Here is an 18,239-nt window from a genome sequence, read left to right as displayed (position 1 = left end):
CTCAACACGGCAATTTTTCAAATTTGTACACGTCAGGGATTGCTAACAGAATAGAAAGAAATGGAACCCTTTGATTTGACAGCTCTTTCAGCAATCAAAGGTGATTGATCAATCACATTAACATGTTCTTTTCATTCTCCATCCATGAGAAACATGCAAAGCGATGATCCACACAAACATTTGAAATGGATTTAGTTGAAAGCAGGAAATGTATTTGCAAGGTCTTTACTTCAGCCATTTCCTCTATACATGTATATCAAATCTTTGTACTGCCTAGTTTTATTTGGTGTATAGCTTCAAAATGTACGATCCTGATAATGTCATATACATGTATACATGTTTTTACTGGTAAAACTGGACTTGATAATCCATCTCCATGTTGGACAGCATAATTATGTGTATACATGTATTAGTATATCAAACCGGAGAAATATTTTTTAGAAAGTTTTGAAAACTTAACATATTTAATATTTGGACAGGCATATTGCCTTGAAGAACAGCAAACACTACAGCAATCTCAAAATGAAAACATTTATTCAACTATCAAGTTTATGCAATCTAAAAAAAAAAAGTTTATGCAGTGTAATTGGCAAATAAGTATGTTGGATTCTGTTCATGAACCTCTCTTTTTCCTATTTCCATCTTCTCTACTATCTACACATAAAGTAACCATGAAGGTAGTAGACTTTGAAGAACAAAAAAGAAAAGAAAGGGAATAATGATAATAATAATATTACATATGACTTTTAAAGTGCCAAATCCTCCCTGTAGAGTGCTCAAGGCACGTAAGAAATTAAGAAGCAAAAAGAAAGGTTTTTAGGAACAGTTTTGAAAAACTCAACAGAGATACAAATTTGGTTGTCTTCAGGATGTCTGTTCAAAAGTATGGGGTACACATGAGCAAAGGGTCTCCCCAAGTTTTAAGAATAATAGATAAAGAAGGAAGTACATGTTGGGATCATTGACCATTCCTGTTGGGATCAGAAAAAAATAAAGAGTCCAACTCTGCAAAGGCTCTCTCTTTCTCTCGTCATGCAATCTCCCAAATGCTATAGTTGATTGACATCAGTTTGGTTTTAACGAAAAAAAAAAAAGTTCTTGGATTGTGGCCAATCAGATGAGCTCCATAAATGTTTATCGAGATCATGTTCAACATGGAAGGATGAGGTGATTAATATTCATCACAAGTTGTTACAAATAGAAAGCAATTTGTCACTTTTGCCAGAAAACACTCTCCACCCTTCCTATTCCTCCTACACTTAATTAGACCCCCTAATACTGCTCCACAATCATCTGTTTCTGATCCTTTTGACATCAAAATGTTTGTTGGTGTGACTTTTACGAGGTAATTTGTTAAGGATGATACAAGGAAGGGCTTACATCCTATCCAGGGTTTGGTTGCCCGATCAGGTCCCCCGCAACAAGTCTAGCAATCTCTTCTGGCGGAGCATTTGTTTCCCTAAGTAGTTTCGACAGCCTACAAATGAGGCAAAAGTGCTTGTATCCCTGAGACTTTGGTCCGTGGGTTGTGATGTTGTGCCCAGCAGCGATCTCATGGCAGGACTGTACCCACGTTCACACTCTTGAAAATGAAACGGACTTCACTTTGCAAGTATGCCAGAAATCCTGATTCATGCATGTATCATTCTTGTCCTGAATTTGAAACCCTCCCTGGAGGTTTTGTTTTAAGAGACAGAGGGGCAAATACAACAACAATTTGAATTGGGTTAAAAATGCAATTCTTCTTGAAGTTTAAGAGTGTATCATGAGTCATGTTAAAAACTATTATGATATTTGCTACAGCATATACTGTATGTATCAAATTTTCTTTCTCTCTGTTAGCACAATAGCCTTATTTTTGTGTTGAAGTAAGGACTTTCTTGATCAGGCTATGGTTCCCTTTCACAAAGGTGGTATTTTTTGTTGAATGATTATGAATTTTTTGACATCATAGTTTTGTGTAATTTCCTTTGATATCTAGCTAATTTGACTTTTTATAGTATGGATACAATTCGTAAAGAATTTTGAAAGTTATTGATTTACTGTGATCACTTGCTTCTCTTAATTAAAAGTAAGTGAAACCTTATCTGGAACTCCGGCCTCTCATAGTACTGAGCTGAGTACGCACATGTATTATTGAATGTTACTGCAGCGCAAACTTGGTTAAATTAAATCTAAACAATTTGTTAGTAGGCTACTCTAATTGTAATATAGGACTTTCTCAGTCCTTTTTTATTATCTGTGATAATTCCTGATTGATTGCAATGAAATCTATTGCCCTCTTTGTTTGAGAATTGTTTCCTCTTCTATAGATCTATTCTAACATAAAGTTAATATTTTCTAATCATAAATGTAACATCTTAAACAAAGTTATGTAGTATGAATAAGCTTAAGTATGAACACACCATATTGATAATAAGCAATCCCAAACTGATCTGTTACAAGTGTCAAAGGATTTGTCACTCTTAAAGACAGTTCCGTTTGGACTCCACCCTATGGACGTTAGCACCCTCTGCTTGGACAAGCCTTTGCCGGAACGCAAGGGAAAATGGAAAGTGACGGGTCTGGAGGAAAAGAAAAAACCAGTTTTACATGTGTAACGTTTGTCTTGAAGATTAGTAGAACAGGATATTCCATATTTGATCTAATCGATGGTTGCAGACTCTACATTCTGTTCCTTTTACTAATTTCTTTGGACGAGACTGCGAGGGTGGGCAGTAGAGCAACTGTCCTATGTTGGCCATATTTGTACGTTTTCTGAGGAACATGCATTTCATATTGGCTTGCGTCTTTGTAAAATGTGAGGTCATGAATATAATCGTCTCCTTATGAAAGATTGCTAGATGAAAGTACAGTTGTACATTCACTTGATATAAAAAAAGGGCATTGTCTTTGTAAAATTTTTGTGAACCACATATTGATAAATAATTGAATGTATAAAATAATGACAAAAATAGGAAAAATAAATACATATGGACCAAGGATTTGAAGAAGAATTAATCTTAACCCATGGGAAGGAAATAACTGAAGCCCCACTTTAATGTATATTACTATTTTTGTGTCATCAGTGCTATTAAAAGATATCACATCTGAACATACTTAACCCTATAGTCCTGGCTATTTTTAAATTGCATAGTTCGGGGGGGGGGGGCAAAAAGAGCCCCCCTCAGATCTCGGCTGTTGCTTGCACGATCGCAACAGAATTTGGCACGCACATCACCCATGACGTAATCTCCACAATTGAATTGTCAATTGTACCAAAATTATTCAAATTTTAATTATGCTAATTAATGCGTGATATCATAACTTTATTGTAAATTTTAAAAAAAAGTCCCAAAACTGCTACATTTTGGTCTGGACATTTCTTAAATTTATTATCACATATATATTAAAAGATGGCAATATTATATTTTCATATGTATTTTGTTGTTTTTAAAACTTATGTATTTTTTTGTTTTTGACTTTTACGTTTTTCAATGGAAATTGTCAGCAACACTTTTCAGTCTTTAATGATGTGAAATCCATTGCTGTTGAAAGTTTTATAATTAAAAATAATGATACATTTATGAATTTTGCCTACAGACACAATTTGCATTGGAGTTTGACAGGAAATCACGTTTTTGAGCAATTTTGGATGTGACATGTATGCATTTACAAAGTGTTATGTAACTTCAGAACTGCACATCTCTGCATCATGAATTTGGTCTTAAAAGTTGCACAAGACTTAAAGGGAAAAAAGTCATGAAATGTCGCGGCGCAATCTTTTCACGTTAGAGGTTTATCACGAAAAATGATGAGGGGAGGTAATAAAAAAGCCCCCCCCCCCCACCGGGATAGGGTGACTTAAATGAGAAAAAAATGAAGAAAGAAATAAGAAAGAATGTTCATAACATGCACTTGTTCCAGCAAACCCCCTTTCTAGCACAATTTACCACAATATTACTAAACCTGAACTACTCAAGCTCATTAAATAAGTACATTAATCTCCCTCCAGCTAAGGTTAGACATGATTAAGTGAGGAGATTGGAACTTTTTAGGGAGAAACAAGAATAAATCCTGGTGGATTTCCCCTTACGCACTAGCCACTGCTACCACTACCATCCACCTTAACTTTCTGACCATGATCCAAACCGCAACCTAAACAGCTGCTCCGTTGCTATTTAAGGGAACTGATGAAGCAAAGGCCTCCAAAATCATACCATTTTCACTATTCAAGAAATCATATCTGAAGTCATTAACCAATATGTATTATACAAGGATTAGGGAAACATTCTTGGCATAACTGGTTAGATGTGGAATTTTCAAATTCATATTTTCTACGAGATTATTTTGGTCTATGGTTTCCTGTGTTTGTTTGTTTTGTCATACCAAATTTCAATATTAAATTTTCAGACATGTATGTTTGAACATGTTACTATTACAAGCTAGGAATCTAGATGTATTGCCAGTTTAGAAAATATTTTAGAAAGTATTTAAGATAATTAAAGAGTACAAACTTGACTTAATGGCATAAATATTTACATGTAAGCACAGTTTTCTCTGTCTTTTATACATTGATTTTGAATATTTATTGTTTCTTCTTTTTTTTCACACAGGGCGAGAAGCTCCTGGTCCTTAAGAATGAATACTTCTATCGGGAATGGATAGAACCCAAACATGTCATCATCCGGTCTGCACAGTCGCGTGCTCCCAAACCGTCATGGCCGCCACCGGCTCCGGAACAACCCATGGAGACAGAGACCCAGCCTGTTGCACCCACCAGAAGGAAAAAGAAGTCACATGATCACAGTTCGGCTCAGAATGGATCATCGGGGAGTGGAAGGAGCAGTCCAAAGCCCAAAGGATCAGGTAGTCCTAGACCTACCATTTCAGCACCTATCTATACAGGACCGGTGGACCAACATTCTGTTGTTAGTGTAAGTATGATCATAGGATTATCTTAGAGTTGCAGTATTTTGGAGTGGAGGATAGTGTGAGGATAACCTATCTTCAATGTTCAAAGCCATCATTTTATGTACATCTAATGAAGGTATTGGAATACTCTTATTTTATGATGTTCTTTTGAACACCCTTATTATTCAAATATTTTGGTCTTCCTATAGATAGCAATTAGGTATTTTTTCAATTCAATTCAGTCTATTTATTTTGCGTTAAAACTCTAGTAAAAACTACCCCCCTTCCCCCCCCCCCCCAAAAAAAAAAAAAAAAACTGCAAATCATATTATGTTTGGGACCCATAACTATAATTGTTTGTAATCTATCACAAAATATATGCAGCAGTGACCAGTCAGAAGATTACGGTGACCTGGGTTTGAGTCCCACTTGGTGCGCTAGTGCCTTTTGAAAAGGCATGTATCCTCATTACCAGGTCCCTCGGAGAGGACCTTAAGATGTCTGTCCTCTGTTTGCTTGCTTGCAAGCATTCATGCTTTCTTAGCAATCAGGTCAAAATCACGACCATTTACCACTTGTGACACTGGAATGAAGTTTCTTGAGAAAAAGAAATACAAAGAAAAATCAGTGATACCAGTTTGGGAAAAAAATTATTGGAAAGTTGGAGAGAGAGGAAAGAAATTTAACAGGAAAGATTATGGGAAGTTAAAATGGAAGGTGAAGGACATAGCATCAATAGGAGGAGCCAATCACTATAACAATAAGGTATCATCGGATCTGAAATTGCGTTGACCATTCTCAATTATATTAAGTTTTGTGCATTTGAAGAAGACCCTTCGATTATATTTTGGAGAGGGGTGAATGAGTTGAAATTATCCTCCAAAGACATAACTCTAAATTTATTTAGTGTTCAATCAAAAGTAAATGCACGGCAGATAAACAAATTATGAGTGCAGTGGTAGAGAGAAGAAAGGAAGAGGAAGGGGGATGAAAAGATCAATATGTGTTTTTCAGGGCTCATTATGGGATAAAAAGATAATGGTAATTGGATGTTCAGTCACCTGCAGTGCCCTTTCTTTCTGATTATTTTTGTTGTACATCCTGGCACACAGGGCTAGCCATGCAAAAACCATGACAACCAGCATCCGACCATTCAGGCTACCCACTTTGTCCTCCTTTTAATTTCTTCTATTCTGCTTGTAATTGTGGATGAAAGGGTCGATTATACCAGCTTAGATAACTGTGGGTGCTGTAACAATGACGGACTGAAAAAAGGGGGAGTTTTTAAGTTCTTCCAAAACACAAATAAATGAATGTTGACTTCTGCTGTGATTTCATACACTATTAATCTCTCTGTGGTCAATACGATCAAATGGAGCAGAACAAGACGCACTCCAGTATGAGCCAGTTCACATTTGTCGATCAGGAACACAATTTTTTTGAAAATCAGATATGGGTGAAGACACAGAGACTGGTTTGCAGTCAGTACTGGAGACAAATCATTGAATGGAAATTTTTTGATTTATCTGATTTATCATATGGAACTTTGCTCAAATCATATGGGACCCTTGTTCAAAGTATCATTTATGGTGATTGAATTAATCAATGAGCTCTCACAAATATTTTTTGCCAATTCACAATTTAATATCTCATTTATCTACTTGTATGTAAACAATTAAAGTTTTGAAATTTAAACTTGGTATGATAATGAAAAGAAGTTAACATACCCTAAACCTACATGTACATGTAGGCCTATTTCATAAGTCCAATAACAATCTGACTGTCAGTAACGACAACTTAAAACAAATATAAACATTTAAAATTACATGCATAATGAGAAGAATTTGCGATAGTGGCACATATATGTGTACAAACCACGATCATACAAGATTATTAGCCATGATATGTGAACGGACCTCCCAATTGGATAAATGAGGTGAAGAGAATCCTCAATAGAATTCAAAAAAAGGAATTAAATACTTGCTTAATCACCCATTCCTTCCTGCTCCCATTAATGCCTACAATTATCAATAAATAGGCATGGAGCCAGGCGACGGAAACCATCAACCTCTCACCTTCTGTCTCTGTTTCTATCTTTGTCTCTCCTCCCTTTATTTCTTTTGTTTTGATCTAATACAAATGGCCCCGTTTATCAAAAATCATTCTTTCACACCAACTTCATAAAGATTGATGCCTGAATTAGAGCTCAATATTAATTTTTTTTTATACAGTTTGCGCAAAGGAAATGGAAAGAGGGTCATAACCTAAATGCTTGTATTTTGTATGTCATATTATTTTGTGCATCATGTTATTAGACCCAAAATAGCATCATATTCATAATGCTATTTAGATGATATACTATATGGCTTGCTTTATCCATTTGAAGGCAGATGACAGGGGGTAAATGTAACCAGGCGCAGATCCAGGCCGGGGTGGCAGAAGTTGCAGGCGCGCCCTATTATTAAAATTTGAAAATGTAGTGGTGAACCCCATAGAAATTCTTCATTGTGCACCTGTAAAATGAGCAATAACCTTTTTTTTTGCTTGTCAAATTTTTCGGACCAAATCGCACCCCGTTAAAATCTGACTCTGTATCTGTGCCTGGTAACAAATAAGATACTTTATCAGTGAGATCAAATTGATTAATCTCCAAATGAGAAAAAAATAAATTTTGTATCTTCGGATTTATATTTGTGCTTTTTTATCATTCATTTATGAAAATACTACGTTTTAATTTTTTTAAACATTGTGCTTATATATCCATGTATTTTTTTATTTCACTGTTGTTGCTAAAATTCTATGTGTCATTGTTAGACACAAAATTATATATTTGATTTTGTTTTACACTGAGCTTTTGTCCTTAAACACAAAGGAGACTAAAAGAAGAGTTCTAAAGGAATTAGATTTTTTGTTTTGTTCTTTGATAGATGAATAAAAACAAAAGAACAGAACTGGGTTGCTCATTGTTGAAGAAGTTTTGCACTTGTCTATGGATTGGCTTTCTGCCAATCAAATGCACAAAATAGCTTGTAACAGTCACACAGATTGTAACTTGTTATTTAGAACAAGTTTTGCGGAATCATAAAACCTAGAAGACTGATGATCATTGGTGTAATCCTATCATTCGGATGTGCAATACATCCTTGGTTTAAAGGACAAGTCTACCCCAACAAAAAGTTGATTTGAATAAAAAGAGAAAAATCCAACAAGCATAACACTGAAAATTTCATCAAAATCGGATGTAAAATAAGAAAGTTATGACATTTTAAAGTTTCACTTAATTTCACAAAACAGTTATACATATATGCACATCCTGGCTGGTATGCAAATGAGGAGACTATGACGTCATCCACTCACTATTTCTTTTGTATTTTATTATATGAAATATTCTAATTTTCTCCCCATTGTCAAGTGATACAATGATTAATTCCTCCCTGAACATGTGGAATGAGCACTGTTTAATACTATATGGTTTAGTCAAGTTGGTCCTTATTGTCAAATCTATAAAAAATTAAATATTGTATAATTCAAACAATAAAAAACAAAAGAAATAGTGAGTATGGACATCGACTGACTCACCTAGTTGTGCATATCACTGTTTTGTGAAAATAAGCGAAACTTTAAAATGTCATAACTTTCTTATACCCCTTTCATAAACCCAATTATGCGGATAATATCCGCATAATTTGGTCGTAAAATCGGAGCGGGACCAGAGTTATCTGCATTATCTCGATGGTGCAATTATCAGCATAATAGCGGCATCGGGACCAGATTTTGACTTAATGAATGCATTTCCAAAGTAATGCGGATAATTGCCATGGTGCGGTCACAAGGTCACCCTTTTCCAACACAACCCTATCGGAGGGGGTGTGTGCAGTTGCCATGACAATTATCCACCTTTTTCAGGTCGGGCGCTCATAAAAAATAGTGCGGATTATTTACGGAGTTTGTGAATGCAATTTTTATTGAATTATCCACATTACTCTTAGGCGGATAATTGGGGGATGGGTTTATGAAAGGGGTATTATTTTACATCCGATTTTGATGAAATTTTCAGCACTATGCTAGTTTGATTTTTCTCTATTTATTCAAGTCAGCATTTCCCTGGGGTGAACTTGACCTTTAAGGATATGGTTTTAAAGTATTTTGTGAACATATGGAGGTCTCCATTTTTGTTTGAAAGATACAAAGAAAAATGAGAATGAATTTAAGTCAATCAATGTTACGTAAAGAGTATTAAAAGAGGTACAAGTACTTTGGGCTGAAAATAATTAAACCTGACAAAATTTCACCAAGTAAAACACTTAAAATTTCATCAAAATCTGATAACAAATTAGGAAGTTATTTTAAAGTTTAGCAATATTTTGTGAAAACTTTCCCTTTTCTCATGTTATTAAATGAAATCATAATAATTTCATATATTCATGTATGCATGTTAGTCTCCCTTGTAACAAAATAATGTACAGTAATGATTATCTTACACCACCTCACATCTTACATCAGTACAGGGGTGTAAGAGTTCAGATTTTTATCTGATTTCAGATTTCATTGTTTTGATTTTCAGCTTAATTTCAGCTTATTTTTGGCCTTCCTCTGTACAAAAATATGGGAGCTCTTTCTATTTCAGACTTTTTCAACACTCTTCAGCTTTTTTCAGATCTTTTTATTTGTGACCACTCACACCCCTGATCAGTAGTCAATTAAATTTGTACCATTTTTGGAGGACAAAAGTTGAATGAATGTAATTTTATACAAAAGAATAATTGGGGGTGTGACATCATCACCTTGCTTATTACATGTACATATTCATGAAGACATGCAGAGAACTGTTTCACCGAAATAATGCAAAACTTTGAAATGTCATAATTTTGTTATTGTCTGGTTTTAATGAAATTTTCAGTGTTTTTTTGTCTGATTTGCTTTATCTGTTCAAATTATATTATTTTCAGCCTGGAGTACCCCTTTAAGTTCATGTCTGGTTTGATTTTATTTAAGGCTTAAGTATAAGTAGGGGTATATTTATTGCAACCAATTACAATGATGAATTTATTTCATGTCTTTTTTCCTTCGACTAATTCATCACTATATAGTATACATGGATAACTGTGCCCCAGTAAGAAATGAGTTAAAAACATGGTGACAGTCTTCATGATAGTCATTCCTTGTATCATGGATTCTCCCTCTGTTAATATATCACTCATTTCTTTCTATTTTATCCTTTCAGACTAAAGTTGGAGAGAAGGTGATAGAAGAACTGAGTCAGATTGAAGGAGTGAAGGATGCTCTGGATAAATTTGAGCAGGAGTCCCGGTTACAAGCAGCTAGTCCTCCTAGACAGTCTGCTGTCTCCCCTTCCCCATCCTCATCCACCACCACTGCCACTGCCTCCGCCTCTTCTGCTCCTGATGATGATCTTCCCAAGCCTGAGGCTCGACATCCACCTCCGGTAGAAATACAGGTCTGTTATGTTCAGGAGAATATTTCATAAAGCTCTGCAATTGAAGTAAACATATGATAATATTATTTATTCATATAGCTTCTCAATCAGAGGCAAATTGAATTATAAAAAAAACAGTCATTAATACTTTGATTGATAATGTATCATGTGCAGTGGGTTCCAGGAGAGAGTTTCATGAAGTATGGTAGTGGATCGTATTACCAAACACTTTTCATAAATTCAGTCATATCAAACACAATATCATAAAATTCATCAAACTTCATCCATACATAGACAAATACTTACAGAATATAAAGATGCAAAAATGTTGCTGAAATAATTTTTCTTTTTAAGAAATCAGCCCCCGATCTCACTCCTCTTTGCATGTGAAATATTTTGGCCTCTTGAAAATGGTATCGTTTTTTTTACCAAAAGTGTGTTTCCTGTGAGAAAAGTTGAGAAAACAGCAAAATTATTATTTTCAGAATATAAGGACTGTGAAAATGTGTTTTTGACAATTTTTCATCATCTTTCCATTCAAGTTCCCTTTGAATGGACTTTGCAAAGTTTTGAGCGTATGAAATTATTTCTGCCGCGTATGATGCGTGTGTACGGTAATACAATTGCTCACTATAATTTACCAGTGATTTTCAGTGACAACTGTTATAAGCTGTAATCTTTGATCTGATTGGTTGAGAGAGAGATTATCGACAAGACACTTCTTGAAATGATCCCCATTCCGTTCAGAATGCTTTCTAGTATTGACTTCATGCTCCTAGAATCAAATTTTACAGTATTTTGCTGGAAGGACCAACTTTTTTTTTTAATTCTGTAAAAAAAGAACCCCATGAAGTTGGTGGGGAGAGGTTAAATGTTGCAATTTAAATCAGTAGCATTACTGTTGAGGAATTATCTGTCCATCTTTTCTGTTCTCTTTATAATTTCAATCGGTTCATATGATCTTTAAGGTTAGGTACAACCAGTAAACTACTTCTTTCATTTATCTACATACAGTACGAAGGTGACCATGCGGTGCATGCTATTATACAGTCCATACAATATATCTGCAGATAACCTTTGGCCAGCAATCTAAGTAGAAATAATCCAACTTTGAAGGTTAATAAATTGTTATTTGACAGCCCTTAAATCAAATCTTTACATTCTATCCTTGATAGGTTACTGATGAAGATAAGAAAGAAGAGACTCCTGTGGCCATGGAGATTACTGAGAAGACAGAACCTTCCAAGGAGCCGACGCCCCCTCCTTCTTCCATGCCTCTTGCTCCACCTGTGTCACAAGCAGTCTCAGAAATGCAGGTTAGGATCCCCTCAGACAGTCCTTTCAAAATCATCCGCCGCTTCCTTGCTAAGAATAAAAAGAAAGCTATCACAATCTCTTGCACATACTTCTCATATTGCCAACTAACTCCATAATAGTTCACGCGAAAATATGCTGTGTAGTGGATGGTGGTGGTATCTAGTTTAGTTAAGGGAGGGATGCCATTCTCTTTTCAGGAGAAATGGCATATTAAACAGTCCACAGTTTGTCCTTTCAAATATGAAAACAGATGAAAGTAAATCTTGTAGGTTTCTGAAAGTACCTCTTAACAAGAGTGAATGCAGTTATTCCTAGTTCAACATATGCAACTCAATTTCTTCAGTTTTTTTTGTACCCAAAAGTGCCAAAGATTATCATCTTTTCTTGACTGACGGATGGGTTGATTGTATTCAGATGATATGATACCGAATCACAGTCATTTCAGAGGATGATGCGTTGTTAACCTACCACACCACATTTTTTTTATCATCCCCTTTGCAAATTTTCAAATGATTTGAATTTGTATTTGCCCACAACCCTAATCTTTTCTAGTCTTTAATACAAGCTTCATGAATAACAATATCCCATCAAAGCGGATGATGAATTGTTTCAATCAGAAAGAATCAAAGACCAGCATAGAAACTTGTATTAAAACCATGTGATTGGTGCATTAACGTTGGTTTAATTTGAATCCAGTTTGGATATTCTATTCCTATTCTAGATATCACCAAAAATTATCTTTTATATAATGTGTATACAAATTCACTAATACCTACAGTAAACTTGGCTTAGATACTGTGTTGATGAATTTGCTTATTACTCTTTGATTGCTATTATTACACTTTCTTCTTATAAAAAATGGGACTTACTCAGCGAGCATGTAAGGTTAAAGTTAACAATATCTCCTTATTAGATTCATACCTTTGATTGAAGATGCAAAATGCATGACATATAAAGCTCAATATCTTGATTTTCTTTTTCGAAAATCAAATTGCTTTGGTTTCTATATCCTTTATTGTATGTTTTTGAGAGAACTCAAAATCTGCATGCATGAGTGAGATCTGTATCGATCATACTCGGGCTTACATTTTTATATCTGCTTCATACTTACTTTAGAAAAGATTTTTTGTTGAAAGTATTGAATATAACAAAGGGCTTTAATATGCAATGCATGAGTTTTATAAAAACAATGTTTTATATTTATTGGCACAATGTTATTTATTTTGTTGCATATTACTTTTAACCTACATCCAATAAAAATAAATTAGAACAACCTATCTTCACCAATCTTTCTTGGTTTATTTTGATTCAGAGACAGTTCCTTTTTTAAAAAGTACATATTTCAACATTATCCTATCCTATTATATTTATCAATAATATTTAAGTTGTAACTATACTCATGTAACATGAAATATGAAATGAACACAGAGATTAGTTTTGGTGATATATGAATAATGAACTGATGTATTGGATCTTATTATTCTAAATGCATTTAGACATCCTATATATGTCATGTTTTTCTTCAATCCAGTCATGAATTATGTAATCCTTTAGTACTGTAACCTTCTCTCATGTTTACATACATGTTTCATGTTGCCTTTCTGTAGATTGAGATAAACAAATTTAAATCTAAACTGAACTTTATAATCTTTCAGCAATTCAGCTTGTCCTTTTAGAAATAGAAAGCATAGTCTAAATGATTTTAGTTGATAGTAAAAAAAAAAGAGAGGGGGGGGGGGTGGTTCTCCTGCATGATTTTGATGTGGCCAATGTTTAATTGCACCATGATATTGTGTGTATTGTTTTGTCCAAATAATGTTCCTTTTCTTGACTCTTTCTCATTTGTGTTTTCCCTTTATCCTAAATGATGACCAAACTTTGCTTGAAATTTCTTACTTTAACCTGCACCCTGCTTTTTTTTCCTTTATTGCTGTGTTGCTCTTTCATTGTTTTCTTGCACTTGCCTGTCTGCTGGTGTACTTGGTTGCTATAGAAACCAGATGGTTCTCCTAGCGTTCAAAGGGCAAGAAAGCTCTTTGAGAGAGAAGCAGAAAAAGAAGCGGCCTCAGCAGCTCAACTAACCCCAAAGCTTGGGGGCAAACGCACACCCAAGTTATCAAAGGTGAGGGGCTGCATTCAAATTTAAGCCAGCCATGTATCCCTGTCTTGCGAATACTAGCAATTATGATTTGATGAATGCATTGTTTTCTATTGCATGATATAAATTCTTTATTTTATATAAATCAATTTTGAAACTATGTTCTTTTGACGAATTTGGAATGGTGCATTTCAATTACATGCCAGTTAAAGAGTGTTCTAATCATATTCGAATTCCGAAATCAGATTTGGTAAGTGTAGGCCTGTAGCTTCATTAAGTGTGACAGTGCATGATTTTGAATTTTGATGGCTTGTCTTTTCACAGTACTTCACTAATTTCAAAATTATGATTCTGTTTTGCAGAAGTTTATTGTATACTCTAAGTAATATTTAATTTTCAGATGTACTGTACATATGTAAGCATTGTGCATACACATGTTTTGATGATAGCAAAAGGGGATATATAGAGGGAGCCAGGGAAGTAGAGAAGCTGAAAATGGAAGAAAAAAAAAGAGAGGGAGGGAGAGAGGGAGACAAATATGCTTTTCACACTGCGCATATTTTCCTTAACCCCGGGAAATTGGTGGGGTGGACTAAGCCCACCAATTTTCTGGGTTAAGCTTAGCCCACTTCGGTTTCACACTACGTTTTAGCAAAGTGGGCTCGCACAGTAAATAATACGGTACTATCTGGCCCTGCAAAAGAGCAGGGTTAGCCGGCTTATGCGGTGCTAAGAGATAACTGTGTGAAACGAAACCGGGCTAAGGAAAAGTGGGGCAAAGCATTCGCCAATCACAGAAGTTGAAATTGCACGTTAATCACGCTCTGTGTGGCAAAATCATCAATATTCATGAGCTGTATGATAGTCCGGGGTTAAGGCATTAACCCCAGCTCAGCAAATAGTATGGGGTTAAGAAAGACAGTGTGAAACCCCAAAAATATAGTATGGGGTTAAGGATAGTCCGGGGTAAAGGATAGTATGGGGTTAAGGAAATGCAGTGTGAAAAGCATATACAGTATGTAAGAGACATAGAGAGCGAGAGATAGGGGAAAATGAGAGAAAGGGGGGTAATTATTTAAATATGACTCACCATAGTGATAACTCGTCTCTTGAAATCTTCACCTACAAGTACAAAGAGCTAAGAGAAAAGGATTAGATTTCTATAACTGTCAGAAATACGAATATCAAGGTTTTAAAACTTGTTAAAAAATCATGGAAAGGCCAAGGGCAATGATTTGGGTCAGAACCTTTTGTTAAGATTTCAAATCATAGTGTGAATTCAGAGTGATAGAAGCAGAGTGGTATTCCAACGCTTATCCAGATTATGTGACAACACTCGGGGAGTGTTGTCAATGAAAAACAAATCTTGAGAATTTAATCCTTGACACTCATTCGACACAAGACCGTGTTGGAGAAGGCTCCGATCTGGTCTTTGGTGTGAAGATAGAAATACTACTGCCTGCTCTCCACATTTGAAGTAATTGTAATCACAAATTTATGGACTGATCTAGATTATAGTGAGATCTGAGGAGAAGAAAATAGGTGAATTGCAAATGAGGGGAGGGGGGGGGGGCAGAAAATAAAGATATAGAAATCGAGAAAGGTGGCGGGGATGGAGTGGTAGAGTAGAGGAGGGAATGAGAGTCAAAATTTGGATTTAACAAAATATCAAATTTCATCGACTCTTCTAAATTATGCACCATACTCATATAATTGTTTTTTAAATCAATATAGGTTCTTTATTCCAGCAAACTGTCTTTTTATGTATTCTTAAAGGAAAACTCTTATATATGCATATTTAGTGATATAAATTTCAATTATTAATAATAACTACATCATGCACACTTTTGATAAGTAACTTGTAAACCTTTTGTACTGAGCAGCATATACATAGAACATTTACCTTTTTTTATATTTAGAACTTTTGTAGATAGTTTCATTTACTTAATTAGATCCAAATTGTTTTATATATACAAATGTATGAATTATACTAATATGTAACAGGTATACTAAAAATTAATCAATTAATTAGTACCATATTTTAATATTATTTGACATTGTTATATGTAAATTAAAGATTGATCGTTTTGTTTTACTTAATGGGAGGGAAAACAATTAATATATTAAAAATCTGATGTGCATTTTAGTAAAGAATTTTTCATCTTTTAACAGTACTAACAAATGTGTTATTCAGAATTATTGGAGAGGAAAAGGAAGTGAATTTCAAATAGATAATTACATGACTTTAAACTTGTTTATATTTTCACATTAATCTAGTTTAATAATTAATAGTGCTTTATCTACAAGTAAGTCTATATTGATTATCAATTGGTTTTGGTTTCATTTATGTGACATGTATGAGTTTTCCTGGTGAAATTACTATTCATGAAAATTGAATCATTCAGTTTCATCACTTTTGTAAGATAATACAATCGATTGATGGCCCCATTATGATATTTTTGTCTCAGTGTATTGTTGCGAAGATTAATCACTCTGTATGTATTTGATAGTGGTTGTGTGTATGCACATAAAATTTGTATTTGTACAGTTTCACTGTTACACTAGAAACATCCGAGGATTGTTCTTTAACTATGGCGTGCCTTTTGCCTGAAAGAAACAATCATGATGTGCTAGATTGCAATTTTTCTGTGAATTTCTCTGACGGAATAAAGGACGCCGAAAATATTAACCATATTGAGTACGATTATTATGAAGATGATGACGAAGTATTTGAAGTAAGTGAGACACAATGCTCTCGTACTTTAATCTTTATATAATGCATGGAACCACTTGCTCCTTGATGAAACCATGAATGCTGCCACTGATAACTATCATTTTATGGTGGTTTTACTAATAGCATTCCGATGTAATACGTATGACCATGAAAGAAATTTGACTGCTCTTGGAATAAGATCAAAGACCTTTGTAATTAGCCGATATTGCTTTGATTGGAATGATATAGATAAATGATGTTGTTTGATTTATATCTCTGGTTTTTATTCATAGAAACTTGTTCAAAATGGTGTATCTCCAGCTCATCATCATGATGAAGAAGAACATAACTTAGTTGGATCAGTAAGTATACCATTTTTTTCCTTCTATTTGTTCCGGCAATACACTATTTCTTTTATATATAATACAAGGTTTCATTTGATGAAGATTTCAATGGTACATAACAATCTTGATTGTTTGCTCTCTCTTTTGCAAGTTACTGGTATAGTGCTGCCATTGTAATGTGTATAATGTTTTGAACAATAAGTTTGTCATTTTAAAAAATAGGATATAGAGATATTACCGATTAATCAGGAAAATTATCAGAATGATGAGAAAATTGTTATGATTTCCATTCAACCACATACATCATCATAATACTGTGTACATGTATTTGAAGATGAATAAGGAGTAGGAATGATACTTTTTTCCATTTTGTCTGTGTGAGGTTGTCCACATTTTCAAATCTTAATTCTTGAACAAACAGATAAATTAAGTGGTTGACTTTCTCCTTTTTTAAAAGGTTTTGTGAATGTGGCCCACAATGTAATAATTCTTGAAGAATAGACAGTAAAGTCTGATAAATGTCCCATAAATCTGTTCAGAATTGAGATTACAGCTGAGTGTGTAATGGCTAATTTTGATCTTTGTAATTCTGTGAAAATGTTTGATTGCTTTGTTATAGAATGTGACTTCTGCTGATCTCTAGGTTGAATGGTTATAACTCGATTATGGATAAGAAGTTAATTTTCATGGAATGTTGGCTTGTCGTAACCTTTCATGTGCCGCTGTCTTGATCCTCATGAACATATTATTTCTGCACAATTTGGGCAATATAAACTTTTGTGAGTCTTTAGGACCAGCATGCCAATTGGTCTACTTTGTATTCATGGGGTTTTAACTTTTTTGTGAGAAAATAATCATAATCATGCCGCCCCCATGCCTTTTCTGGATGTTTTCATTGAAATAACATTTGATGACGAGTGGAGTGGAGCCGTATTTGAATATGTTATGATGAGCTCATAAATAAGACAAGCTTATATTTGGGGGAAAATGCTAACATCCTAGCTCATCAATTTACCAGTTGGGTGGTATGTATTGCTGGATGGCATTTATTTGAGGCATGTTTCTATTTGATTCTTTATAACTCTACAAGTCATCACCCCTAATGCCACTCGAAAGGCTCATAAATTACCCCCAAGTGATCAATTGCCCATTATACAAGCTAGCAAACTTTATATCCTTGGAGACAATCTAGCAGGAATAAAAATAAATATTAAAGAAAGAAGCGGGCCTCCTGCAATCGATTATAACTTTATACTCCTATCTCCCCATTCTCTCATTCTTTATTCAGAGATTAACAGTAGCTATTTCCATTGTACCGTTTGTTGTGCATTAATTTTGTGGATTTTTTTATTGCCCCCTCTGAAATTGAATGCTCTTCTGTCAAAAAGTTTGTCTTTTGTCAAGTCAAGAGTCTTTCCTGAAGAAAGCACCCCCAGT

General features: G+C 34.5%; 1 protein-coding gene across 1 annotated transcript in view; it reads left to right on the top strand.

Annotated features, from left to right (window-relative positions):
* Positions 1–671: 671 nt before the first annotated feature.
* Positions 672–18,239, top strand: part of LOC129277405 (uncharacterized) — a 46,252-nt gene continuing 28,684 nt past the window's right edge. The window contains exons 1-6 of the mRNA XM_064095698.1: positions 672–677; positions 4,596–4,916; positions 10,118–10,351; positions 11,506–11,646; positions 13,641–13,769; positions 16,752–16,820. Coding sequence (XP_063951768.1) covers positions 672–677; positions 4,596–4,916; positions 10,118–10,351; positions 11,506–11,646; positions 13,641–13,769; positions 16,752–16,820 — 900 coding nt within the window. The remainder of the gene's footprint in view (positions 678–4,595; positions 4,917–10,117; positions 10,352–11,505; positions 11,647–13,640; positions 13,770–16,751; positions 16,821–18,239) is intronic.

The sequence above is a fragment of the Lytechinus pictus genome, chromosome 2 (assembly GCF_037042905.1).
Source record: "Lytechinus pictus isolate F3 Inbred chromosome 2, Lp3.0, whole genome shotgun sequence".
NCBI lineage: Eukaryota > Metazoa > Echinodermata > Echinoidea > Temnopleuroida > Toxopneustidae > Lytechinus > Lytechinus pictus.
The sequence above is the reverse complement of the archived record's forward strand: the minus strand, read 5'-3'. Positions and strand labels throughout refer to the sequence as shown.